Source organism: Aptenodytes patagonicus, chromosome 7, assembly GCF_965638725.1.
Source record: "Aptenodytes patagonicus chromosome 7, bAptPat1.pri.cur, whole genome shotgun sequence".
NCBI classification, from domain to species: Eukaryota; Metazoa; Chordata; class Aves; order Sphenisciformes; family Spheniscidae; genus Aptenodytes; species Aptenodytes patagonicus.
The window spans coordinates 27,250,286-27,263,652 of NC_134955.1; the positions used below are offsets into that span (position 1 = coordinate 27,250,286).

Consider the following 13,367-nt stretch of genomic DNA (forward strand, 5'->3'; position numbering starts at 1 on the left):
AGAAAAGGAAAAGTAGTATTCCCCTATGCTGCCTCCCTGTGGGGATAATGAAAGTTTATCCCTGGACTTTGTCAGTCCAGACTTTCCTAAAATAGTCAGCAGTGTGTGACTGTGAACTTTCCTCCACTAAAATGAAGAGTAATCCCCACCAATGCAATTCAGATTACATTCCACGTAACTCCTAGCCGTGACTGGGTATGATTTGGAGACAAATAGGTGGAAAGCCCTCTGCTGCTTCTTGATTCATTCACCAACATGGATAACTTCTAGAACATCTTATTCAATACAGAAAGAAGGAATAACAGTGTGGGTGGGTTTAAAACTTACTCTGAGGGTACCTGATCACCGACATGGTCTAGAGAGAGAATCTGTACATTCTATAATTCAGTTTCCTTTTCCATGCATGGAAAATGTACTCTGACACAAAACAAGTGTGTATTAGAGACCAGACAATTCCCCAGCTGCAGCACCTTCAGCAAATGGTTCACCAAGCAGAGCTTTGCTGCGAGAAGAGGTTGCTGTGACAAGAGGCTCAGTGGTTGCTGGTTTACCTCCTACCAGCATTTCTTGCTGGGTCTGCTCACTGCTTCCTACATCCACTTCTGGACAAGTGCACTCCAGCAAGCAGCAGGTCTGTTAATCATTCTCAAAATGAGTAAGTGCTGCTTATGCTGCTGTGTCTTTTTTCCCTGCTCTGACTTCTGGTCACAATGCTCGCGAGGGCACCTACAACTGTCAGACTGCCAGAAATTATGGAACACAGGAAATGTTCCTGATGTTATGAAACAGGAAACACAGAGGAGGAAACAAAAATTCTACTTATAGAACTGAGAGCTGAGAAGATGAAGGATATCTTCTCAGGGAAGACGCAGAGATGACCTCACTGAGTAGTGATGTGTTGTATGTGCCAAAGCAACGCAATACTGTCATGGCCTTCTGTGCTTTCTGTGACATAAAGAAAAAAGTCACCTACCATCTGAAATCCCAGCATTACAGTACTTGGGAAAGTCATCCAGGAACAAGGGCTTCCTAGGTGATATCAGTCAAACTGAACACTTAAGGAAAGGTCCTCCAGGAAACAGAGGAAGTGCATGGCAGCACAAGCATGAGGCTGATCCAGCTCTAGAGAGCGGCATGAATGACAGTATGAAGACAAGGGATGCTATAGATCACAGTGACAGCAATAGCACAGCACGGGGAGATCCCCAGAGGCTAAACTGGCTGTTGAGGCTGCAAAAGTTTCCTTCCTGCTAGGATCCCCATTGGCTGGTGGAGTTTTTTTTCAGCCCTGGCAGAGCAGGCTCTGCTGGTATATCTAGCGGCAGTGCTCCTGAACGGGCAGAGATAAGGACAGGCACTGGTGGTCTGTCAGGACTGGAGAATGGATCTGAAGATGTTCCTAGTCTTCACTGCATTTCTGCTTCATGCTACTCTGGCTTTCCCTATTCAGGTGAGAGCAGTTCCATGCATCTGTGCTCCATCTTCTAATTGAGCTGTTCTTCCTGGAGTGAAGCTGTGGAGACCCATTTTGATAAATTTCCTGCAAGAAAAATATTAGTAATATAATAATATATAAAGCCAATCTAATAATTTAGTTCCTCCCTTTGGCCTGATTTTGACGCTATTGTTGCTGCATTTATGAGCTATGGAAGAATAATGCTTTTTACCTATTGGTTTTGCAGGAGAACTATGGAAACAGCACAACGAGTAAGTAGGATTTATATTGTATTTTAAAGACAACTGTTAATTCTTGACTGTGTATCACACTCTTTGTTGGTGTGTGAGTGACTTGGCTTTAGAGTGTGTGAAAGCACTGACTCTCAGGCCTTTTGAATAAGGCCATGTTTCCTAATTTGTTATTGGGCTGAGTGCAAATGTATTTTCACACAGATGTGCTTTACACATACTTTTGGGGTATGGTTTGTTAGGTTAATTTAGATTTGCTTTCACAGGCTTGAAAATAAAATTTTAATAGGACATTTTGATACATTTCCATTGAGTTGAATGTTACAAAAAGACTGCTACTCATTTGCCTCCTTGCCTACTTTGGTGCAGCAGTAAGAGAAAGGGATGTCAGGCAACAGAGAAAGCTTTGCTTTCTGCTGGGATAGAAAACAAATAGTACAGGCTTAGCTGAACAGCTTTTGTCAACTCACAAAATAGGAGGAGGTCATTGTAGATCTCCAGAGAAGGTCAATGGAAATAAATCTGTAGACAGACTTTAACTACAGCAAGAAACTGCCAGGTCGGGGGTGATATGTTATGAGAGGAAGAGGCCTTGGAAAAATTTTCTTGATGTAGTCAGAGCAAGTAAGTGGCTAATGAAAACTGACCAATTCTTCTTTTGAGCTGTCATTTATGGCATGGAAGCAAAGGGATGTTGTAAAATTACTGCTCAGTATATTTGGAGCCAGCTGAGGGACACACTCATTCGAGTTTAAAGTAGTCAGTTGCTGGGACTCAAAGTTGCAGGATTACTGGGACAAATGCATACAATGAGTTTTAGTTTACTATTGTTACTGCTTTTTGTGCCTTTTGAGACATCTTTCAGTATTTACAGCGCAGGGAAAACGTGAACTGTATCATTTTGAAAGCTGTATCACAGCAGATGTTCATTTGATCAAGGACATGGCAGATGCCTTCTGTGATGTCTTATGTGGGTTTTAAAAAGGGGTTGCAGGCTTTATGTGCCTAGGAATCTGGAGACTAATTTCCACTGACTTTGACTAGTCAATTAATCTAGTGCCTCTTGGGTGCATGAATTCTGAATCCAGTCAACCCATCTCAAAATGTGCTTCCCTGCAGAATTTTTGTAGATGCCATGGATCTCTCTGATGCAGCTGGAGGGAACTGATTGAACTTTTCTATAATAAACCACCATCATTACAGTGGACTTCCATTGCCATGTAACTGAAGTAACAGTCTGGAAAGACAGACTGAAGCCTTTTGGCTCAATAAAAGCAATTCTGTTGCAGGTTCTAGACAGATTCTGAATGGGAGGAAGTCCCCTCAGTACATTTGGGCAATAACCACTGTGAAAAGGGAAAGGTGCTTCAAGGTGTGACAGAGCTTAGCACATCTTCTATTGAAAAAACATGGTCAAAAAGATAAGGAACAAGGATAAGCTTAGAAATAAGAACTATTTGCATAAGTGCTCTCTGTCAGTGTTGGATAGGAAAAAAAAAAAAAAGGCTTTATATTTTGACAAGGAAGAGTGCAGTTATTGGCAAACTGGAAGACATTGCCAGAAAGGCTTGCAGCATATCCATCATACTTAAGAACAGGTCAAACAAACTGTGGTGAGGAATAACATAGATAAAACTGTTTCTGCCTTAGGGAAAGCAGACAAACTGGATGACCTCTGGAGGTCCTTGCAATTTCTAAACTTTTATGATACTATAACAGTGAAATTTCTGCTCAGAAATTTATATACCAGATCAGATTTTCACTTCCATATTTGTATCTAGAAACTGACATTTGGTAGAAATCAAAAGACATCACACTAGAAAGACCCCTTAGGACTCAGAATGGTTCCAAGCTGCTGTCAGGTACATACTGAAGCTGAGATTATTTGCCCCATGCTAAATTATAGCCTTCATCCCATTTTATAACTTTACTCTTTGGCACTGTTGAAACCAGAGAGGATTGTTGAGCTGGTTAGCCTGCACCTGTTGCAGTGAAATCTAGGGACAAAGCATATTTTTGTCCCGAGTTTCCTTTGTCATTTTCCACACTGAAGTTGATAAAATGCTTTGCTGATTCTTAGATGATAAATGACCAGGATTCTGTCCCTCAGCACAATCTACTAGGAATTTTCATAACTGTTTGTCTAAACATCAGTTTAATTTCTATGCCTACGCATCAGTTAGTGCACCCCACTCCCCTCCAAGCAAAGGGACCTGCCAAAGGCATTCCCATGGCTGAGGAGGTCTGTGCTACTGAACACTGTGCAGTTGCATTCAGAATCTAATTTGCTCCTTTTGCTTGTCTTTTTCTTCCTTGCTTTTTGCAGCAACAGAACCTACTGAGGTAAGGACAGCTAAATCAGCTCTTTTGATCACTTTGGGGTTCAACGTTGTGGAAAGTGAGGTAAAGACTCGTGTACTCCACCCATATCTCCATCTGTGCAGGAAAATCTTCTCAGATCAACAGTGTAACGGAGTGATCAGTTTCCATCCCTGTTCCATTTATTGCTTCACAATGCCCAGATATAGCCCACATCCCAGGAAGCTTTTGCCTTCTCTGGGGTCATAGAAAAAACGCAAACTCACTTTTTATTTATACAAGGCAAGGGAAGTATGGCAATCTGTTTTGCTACAGACATGACTCCCTCAGCTGGGTACCAGCCCCACAGTTCTGTAGAAGCAGTGTGTACCACAGCCTTTCACCACTGTATTGTGAGGTGATACTGGGAAGACTTCATTGGCAATTTCATTGGCAATTTCATCAGCCTTGCAGTCCTACTAGCAGGGACATAAATAAAGGTGGAAGATCTGAAACTTACTCCACATTTCACATTGCATTTCCCGAATCTCCTATGCTGATTCCTTTTATGATATCCATATTTGCCAAGATACCAAAGAAGCTTATCTACCACACTGTGGTAATTCTTTACACATGGCACAGTATATAAAATCTCAAGACTGCACTGGTAGAAGATACTTTCAATGGTAGCCTGGACACTTTTGATCCTTTGCATGGTATATTATTTAATATTTATGTTATAATATAAAGTGTGAGATAATACTAATGCATTGTTCTTGCAGGTTACTACTACACAAGAGGATATATATGGTATGTATTATTCCACATAAATGTAAGTATTTGATAGGATATACTGATTGTTCAGCTACCCAGTTACTCCAGAAAATAACACATGCTTAACACAAATTAATCTTAAAGAAGAAATTTTAAATGAATGCACTCACCATAAACTTTCATGCAAAGCAAAGTCTCTTGGTTTTGGCCAATTGCTTGGCCTTGCTAAAAACCTCAGCTGTTACTTTTGCTAAAAATAGCTCTGCTTAGATAATGTCCTCACTTAAGTCACTTCCAAAGGTTACAGAAAGTGCAGAGGCCATGTGCTTGTGCTTTTTATTGATGTCAAGACTTATTGCATAATGCTCAGAGTTGGCTGATTCTGCTTGTAAGGCCTAGGAGTCCCTGATGCTGGGCTTAGCTGGGGACATCAGTCCAACCCATGGAATAGGAATGCGATTCCCATTTCATTGGTTTCAAGGTTTTTCAAGAGGTCAGCATGTCTAGCAGCAAGCAGCAGGACTGCTCTCCATCCTTTTTTGCTCCTGGTGTCTTATGTTGGGGGTTTGAGTGCGAATTGTGCATACAGAAGGAAAACTGTGCTGTCTGAGCGCACAGAGGGAGCCAGGCAGCCAGCTGGCCACTTGAGTGGGACAATACAGACTTACAAGAGCCAAAGGTCCAGACCTTAACATGCGATGGCTAGGGGGAAAAAAAAAGGAAGAGAGGGAAAGATTGGAAGAGAATGGCTCTTGGGACTGGATTAATGCCAAAATAACTACAGCTGGGAGGTTCACAAGATTGTGTCACTGTGCAAATACCTACATGACTGAACACCATGCCAGACCCTAAATAGGCTCTGTAAGTTTTACATGCATCACTGTAATCAGGAACAGATCTAAAGTGAGCTCCTGGAAACTCATCAGGTTAAAAATCAGGATTCGTATTTTCCCTAGGAATGAGAAAGTGATACTCTTGTATTTCTGCGCAGAATCTCCATCGCCTACAGAGACTGACTCCGAGGATGAAGTTATTTTTAACAGAATTCTGACAGTTAACAAAGGTAACGCCACCAAAGCCCTGCTTATAATGGGTCTCTCTTTGTTGCTTTTTGGGGGTGACATGGGAGATACGATGTCTTACCACAATCTGTGCAAGTATTTTTCCCATCTTACACACCATCGTGTAAGAGATGCCCAGAGTCAGGCCACTGGGACTACTGTGAGGTCTGATGAAGCCCCATGGCATCTCAAATCTATAGTGTCAATACTGAAGATGATACCAGGTGTGGAGGCAACTGAACTATCCAGGCAGCTTCTTCAGCTTTAGCTCTCAACATCTTTGTCATTCTTTGGACATAAAAAGAGAACTTGGATATTTGGATGCTTTATTATTTAACTGCCTTTTTCTTGAATGCAAGCATCGCTTGCATGCAGCCATCATATGGCTTTGTAGTACAGACTCCTGGATAAGCTATGGTCAGTTCCATGCTCCCTGCTCCAGACTTCCTGTTCCTTGATTCTTCCAAACCTTCCCTGTTCTATCAGTTTGTCTTTCTCACATTTTCCCCTTCAGCAGTCATTCAAGAAGCTTTACTACTGTCTGTAGAAATGGACACCAAACATTCCTACAGTTTTCTCTAGACAACACTCACTTCTCTTTTTGGTTTGCTTTCCCTCTTGGGTTTCCTTATTGGCACCTCCTGCCTTTGCCTAGCACCCTTCCCGAGCAGATATTTGATGCCATTCGTTCAGCGTCACATGATGGATGATGAAATAGTACTAAAGTACAGCATCCCTCTCACTATTGCAACTGCTTTCAGTCATTCCCTGTCTTGCCTCAACCCCATCCAACAGAGTTGGATCTTTCCACTTCTCCTCTTGGCTAAGAACACAGCAGCAAAGGTAGGGAAGCAGATAATGTCCATCTAGCCCAATAGTCCATTTCTCATGCTAGCCAGGAGCGGATGCTTAGGGAAAAATAGAAAAGGAGGATGAGTAGAGAGTGATGCTTTTCCAAGTGTGCTTAGCAAGCGTCCAGCAATCTATGGCTCAGATATTTCCACCCTTTCTGTCTCACCACAGAGAGCTCTCAGTACTTGCAAGAAGGTGACATAGTTCCACAAAGGAGTCGCAGTGCTGTCAACTGTCGCCATTGCACTTGGCCCCAGTCCAGCGATGGGATTGTTCGTGTTCCCTATGTCTTGGATCCTACTTATGGTGGGTGTAAATTTCAATAATTCTTTTTTTTTTTTTTAAATTGCTTTTATCCAATAAGCTTCAGGTAGAAACCTACTTCTAGTGACCACACAACAGTTGATTAAATCAATTCTAAGGATTCACTTGTGCTGTGCAAGCACAGATGAATTGTAAATTACAAAGAGCTGAACAGAAAAGAGATCAAATTTCCTTGAGAAGTTTGCATCCATAATGTTTTGGGTCTTGTCTCTTGGAGACAAGAATGATCATTCCCTCTAATAGTACCTGCCAGAATACCTGCCTTTATAAAACTCATGCCTATTGCAGTGTGGTTTCAATGGCCTACTTTTCATTAGCAAAACAGCTTCCCATAGCTGTGTCCAAGTGTCCAATCAGAAGATACATCAACATTCACCACTATAACTTAAAACAAGTAGTTTAGAAAAAAAGGGTCCCACCTGAATCCATTTGGACAAATATCTGGATAAAGAGGATCTCGTGCCAGGCTATTAATATCTTAAATGAAATTCATTACTGATCAAAAAGCAAGAAAGAACCTAGGCTAATGTTTCTGTCCCTCATTTACCCTGTGTTTGAGCATATGTGAGGTTCTGATGGCAACTGCCATTGTCCTTGTGTAACCCCCCAAATTAACCCTTTCTTCTCCAGAGGAGAGCCACATAAAGGGAATTCATGATGCCATGGCAGAATTTGAAACACTGACTTGTATTAATTTTGTGAAGCGCAAGACAGAACGTGACTACCTCAGCATTAAATCTGCCGATGGGTGAGTTGAATGATAAATTAACAAGTTATTTCTACATTGTTTTTCAATTCTTCACTACACTCATTCTGTGTGACCTTAGAGAGGAAAGAGGAATGGATTTAGAGAAGAAACTTTATGTTTTATCGCAGTGGCAAGGTATTCTCCTTGGATACCTTCCTAGTACATGGATTCGGCAGTTACATCAGGGACTCACTGAAGGCACTGAAGTGATGCAAGTCTTGGGAAAGCACCATTAAGGTGGAAAGAATATCTAAGCTCCTGTTTTCTGTGTGGTATAATGCACACTTGAGCACAACATATAGCAGATTACTGTAGGTCTTATTTGCGCAGGCAAAACAATTTTCAACTTATGAAATAAACAGTTCTCTGAATCACACAGTTGGCTGTCAAGGTCAGAATTAGAGCCTATGAGAGAATTCATAGAAATATAGAATGGTTTGGGTTGGAAGGGACCTTAAAGATCATCTACTTCCAACCCCCCTGCCATGGGCAGGGTCACCTTCCACTAGACCAGGTTGCTCAAAGCCCCATCCAACCTGGCCTTGAACACTTCCAGGGATGGGGCATCCACAACTTCTCTGAGCAACCTGTTCCAGTGCCTCAGCACTCTCATAGTGAAGAATTTCTTCCTTACATCTAATCTAAATCTACCCTCTTTCAGTTTAAAGCCAATACCCCTTGTCCTATCACTACATGGGGTGATAGGATCGTTTTTACATGCCCTTGTAAAAAGTCCCTCTCCAGCTTTCTTGTAGGCCCCATTCAGGTACTGGAAGGCTGCTATAAGGTCTCCCCAGAGCCTTCTCTTCTCCAGGCTGAACAACCCCAGCTCTCTCAGCCTGTCTTCACAGGAGAGGTGCTCCAGCCCTCTGATCATCTTTGTGGCCCTCCTCTGGACTTGCTCCAACAGGTCCATGTTCTTCTTATGTTGAGGACCCCAGAGCTGAACACAGTACTCCAGGTGGATACAGCTCTGATACAATGTTCAGTATTTTGGAAGAAAAATGTTATTTCTAGAGAGTTAAAGTCACTGTGTACAGAAAGTCAGAATGCAGGAGCCTCCGTGCTAATTAAGGTCTTCCAGAAAGTTTTAGCAATGATCACACTGTTTGTTTTCTATGCCATGGTCAGTTTTGCCCTTCTGTAGACCCTATCACAGTGGACAGGAAGGAATCCTTCCACTCCCACAAGATGTGTGTGAAGTCCCTTTGCCTGCCTGACAAGAAAAATCCCATAAGTATTCTGTTGGTGTTCAATGCCTCTCTCAGCTGCTGGTCCAACTATGGGAAAGTAGGAGGTGGACAGACTGTCTCTGTGATGAAAGCAGGCTGCATGTGGAAAGGAATAATTCAACATGAACTGGACCATGCTCTGGGCTTTTTGCATGAACATTCTCGAAGTGACAGGGATAATCATGTAAAGATCATGTGGGAGTACATCAGTCCGGGTAAGTACCTCTGAACTCCTCAATGTAGAAAGTGGTGTTAGATGCATCCTACTGTTCCCAGCTCTTCCTTCTTCCCTGAAGGGAGCAGATAAGTAGCATACTCTAAGTACAATATAATATATTACAGCTGACAGACCAGACTTCAAGAAATTTGAAAACTCCAATAACCTGGGTCTTCCATATGACTATTCCTCAGTAATGCACTACGGCCCGTAAGTAGCAGCATGGCATTGCTTTTGTTGGAACTCAAATCTTACATTAGAATTAGTTTCTAGAATAACTTTCTCCTAACTACCAGTTTCCCCATTTCCCCTTCTGAGAAAAACACTGTGAGTCAGTTCAGACAAGCCACTCCCTAAGACTAATTCATTATCCTTTAGCTTTCCATTAAGGATCTATTCACAGCTTAGCTTGGGAGCAAAGGAGGGCATCTTGAGATTGATTCTACTTAGTGCTGGACATCTTAATCAAATTTATTTGAACAGCACTGTTAGTCACAACAACAACAACTTGTGTACAATTCTTGTTCTCCCTCCAAAGCATGCCATTAAATCCTGAAAGAAGTAATTGTACTTAAAGATAATTTTTCATGGTTTTTTTGCAGATACACATTCACTAATACCACTGGGAAAGCGACTATTGTACCAATTCCTGATGGATCAGTACATATTGGACAGAGGCAGGGACTGAGCAACTTGGACGTGGCCAAAATCAACAAACTTTACAATTGCAGTAAGTATCTCAAAACCATCTTTTCATCTTCTACTCAGATCCTTCACAGAGATGTTTGGGCACACTGCAAAGGCAGCAGTTTCTCATCAAAGACTGTGAGACTGTTCTCCTAAGTTCATGGAACCCATAAGGGTTACTCTGGGAGAGAATGCAAAGGTGAAGCTGGAGGCACATTGTGATTAGTGAGAAAATGCTTTCTGCTTCCAAATTAGATTAAACACATTCACTATTGGCTTAAGTGGCTGCTGTGCAACTGGCCTAACTGCCTACCACGTATGCTTCACTGGAGTAATTTGGTTTCTTACAGCTCAGGAGACAACTATAAGCCCCACAAAGAGCCAGATATCTCCGTTCCTCATTGCAGTTTGTATTTAAGACCTGAACCAAACCAAAACAGTCATAGGCTCCTCTGAACTGGAACAGTTTCATGATGCCTTGTCCAGTTTTCAAACGTTTAAGCTGTCATTCTAAATTTGTATGTATTTTTAACTCTTTAATTTTAACCTCTGCTAGAAGAAATTCTCCCATACAATGAAAAATTTATTCAGTCAAAGGGAAAAAACATGATGAATAAAGTATTACCCCTTGCACAGAGGAAAGCCCAAGTCCTCCTCCTAAGCTTAGAATTTAAGCATTGCAGAGACATCATATTTGCACTTGACTCTTCTAACATCACTTGACTTGCCCATCTCAGTGGAAAACAATGTCACCAACTGCAGTGAGCTGAAACCTCTCACACTCTTTATAGAGGTGCAGAAAGAGATCCCTTGCTAAACTATGGAGCTAATCAATAAAAGCTAATGCTTTTTCCAAGCACTACTTTACTTTCCATTTTGATGCAGATACTTATTCATTATGTGAAAATTAGGACAACATGATTCTTCATTTTAATCAAGACACACCAGTACTCTGAAATGAATGCTGGCAGATCAGAAAATCGAGACCAGTTTGTTCTGAAGAGATTGTAATTGAAAATGAGTGGAAGCTTCTGCAAGCCTGGTCCTGTAGCAAACATTGTTTCTTTCTCAGGTCGCTGCAGCACTATTCTCGATGCAGTATCTGGGTCACTGAGATCTGCCAACTACCCAAGAAATTACTCAGATAACACCAACTGTGTCTGGCTCATCCGAACCCGATCCAGAATGGTAATCACAGGTTAATAGCGGTCTTGGAATATGGCTGAACTGACTTCTTTCTATGTTAAGCATTTTGCGCTTTGTCTGCATACCAGTTGCCAGGTAATATCTTTTCCATAAGAGAGATTTCAGACTAGTCTCTACTTCATGTCCTTAAGCCAGGTATGGGCAAAGACAACTGCAGAGTTGTGATTTTGAAAAACCTCCATATGCTGGGCTTCAGGTTTGCAAAATCAAAACAAAGCAGTCTGAGCATGGGAGCATTCAGTCATAGGCCCATTAGATCTGAACCCTGCAACTTCAGGGGATGAGAGGCAAGGCTGGGTACGCAGTTCCAGTTTGGGCTTAGCTACAGCTTAGATACTGTCTGTTTTAAAGGATGCTCCATGGAAGAAGTCACATACATGTATATTAAAGGCTGGTTTACTCTTCCCTTCCAGATTTCCCTGCACTTTCAAGCCTTTGAACTGCAGACAACCAGACGCTGTCAGGGTGATTATGTTAAAGTTTATGATGGATCCAGCAAGTCTTCTGCAGTTCTAATGGACAAGACCTGTGGATCAAAGATACCCAGTGATGTAGTTGCTTCTAGTAATCTTATGCTCGTAGAGTTTGTCACAGATCGTGCTGGTACAGCTTCTGGTTTCCAAGCCATCTTTACTTCTGGTAGGTCTGAGAACAAGGAGAATGGCTAAGAAAAACAATCTGTGTCAAATCAACCTTCCTCTTCACAGAGGAAAAACATTGTTTGAGGAATTGCTCTCTACAAGAGCCATCACTTCCTACCTTGCTTTTGATATAATGGATCAGTCCTACACTGATACCATTTACTCATTCAGGCAGATGGGGCCACACTCAGGACAAGTGGTGTTAGCCAGGTGATTCACTGTTTGCCTTGCCTTTCAGATATATGCCATTCCAAAGCATGTGCCATTAAGGGTAACGTCAATTTAATGTTACTGCTAGTGTTACTAGCACAGTAGAAAGAGAATAAATCATAATGCAGTATTTAAATATATTGCTCCTCTGAAAAAGATGCAGTTTTTAATCATACAGTTCAGAGGGCAAGACAGATCTATGGTGAACCAGGTCACCCAGCCCCATGGCAAGAAGAGAGGCAGTACTTCCATGGTCAGGATCCCTGGAATGTATGCACCTAAAACACATTTTCTTCCATCCCATTTAATTAAGAACTAAGGCCACAACTATACAATTAAGTTACTACAGGCATCCAAGTTAGCATGTATCAGTTGGAATAAAGAAATGCCTGTGTGTATGTCAAATGCCTCTGTAGCCTACAGCAACTGTACAGTAGTGCAGCTTGCCTTAGTATGAAAGAAAGCTCAGCTGTGTCATATGACCTTGTATTTGCCATGGGATAAGAACAAGCACACAGAATTTGCATAAATCCACTGAAATGCAGTAACTTAACTGTATACCCAAACCAAAACAGAAATTTTGCCTTGTCTCTATGTAGTATCTATTTCTGTCCATTGTAGCTACGGAAGGAAAGAAGAATAAGAAAACTCCCTACCCCACTTTGATGTGTCAACAACTATAAAACAATCGTAGTTGTCAAATAAAATGTGATTTAACTTTTACATATTTTAGAGATACTACAGTTTGTTCAGAGAGCTCTGAAAGCTAAATATTCTCTCATTTCACTTACAGTGAGGACCCAAAGAAAACCTAGCATCCACAACTGACTTAATGAAGAAGAACCTATTCTGTGAATACTGAAATTATGTGTTTCCTACTTTGCTCCTATCTTGGCTTGGATCAGTGTGAAATTTAATTCTACTAAGAATCAAAGTTTTCATCTTCCTGAGAAAGTTTATTCCCCAAGCCATATAAATGTATGAATTCTATACATCCAGTGTGCTCCTCCTTTTGTCTGCACAGTTAAGTTATTACCTCTTCCTATTTAACAATTGAATAAAAAGCTTCATAAAAAAAGTTTCCATTTCTATTTTCCAGTTGTTCCTTCCAGCCATATACACTATCAATACGGTCTTACTTCTTAGCCCCGTTCATTCCGCCACAGGGCTATCTCTTAAGTATACCACGGACATCATCATAGGTTTAGTTAGTTGGCTGAAGAGACCAGCTCCAAACTTTACAAATTCATTTTATGATCTTCACAGTCTTGAGCATGAAAAGGTCTTAGATACAGACTCTTTTCCCAGCCTAACATTCAAGCTTCCAAAAATGACATCTACTTAACAATCCTGTTATATCCTTAAATGGCAAGAAAGAGGGACAAGACAAAACCGTTGCCAGTAAAGGACTGGTACTTCCTATTGCAGTTT

The 13,367-nt window shown here is 41.4% G+C and overlaps 1 protein-coding gene across 1 annotated transcript; it reads left to right on the forward strand.

The window, feature by feature from the left end:
* Positions 1–1,381: 1,381 nt before the first annotated feature.
* LOC143162827 (astacin-like metalloendopeptidase) lies at positions 1,382–12,764 on the forward strand. Its single transcript, XM_076343406.1, has 13 exons — positions 1,382–1,450; positions 1,683–1,707; positions 4,013–4,029; positions 4,767–4,794; positions 5,750–5,821; positions 6,843–6,977; positions 7,626–7,743; positions 9,012–9,190; positions 9,318–9,402; positions 9,795–9,922; positions 10,952–11,067; positions 11,499–11,724; positions 12,730–12,764. Exons 1-13 carry the CDS (start codon positions 1,382–1,384, stop codon positions 12,762–12,764), a joined length of 1,233 nt encoding a protein of 410 aa, XP_076199521.1.
* Positions 12,765–13,367: the final 603 nt, after the last annotated feature.

Coding starts and splice junctions, on each gene's coding strand:
- LOC143162827 (XM_076343406.1), top strand. CDS start 1,382: ATGGATCTGAAGATGTTCCTAGTCTTCACTGCATTTCTGCTTCATGCT. Junction 7,744..9,011: donor AGCATTAAATCTGCCGATGG/GTGAGTTGAATG, acceptor TGCCTCTCTCAG/CTGCTGGTCCAACTATGGGA. Junction 9,403..9,794: donor TCAGTAATGCACTACGGCCC/GTAAGTAGCAGC, acceptor GTTTTTTTGCAG/ATACACATTCACTAATACCA.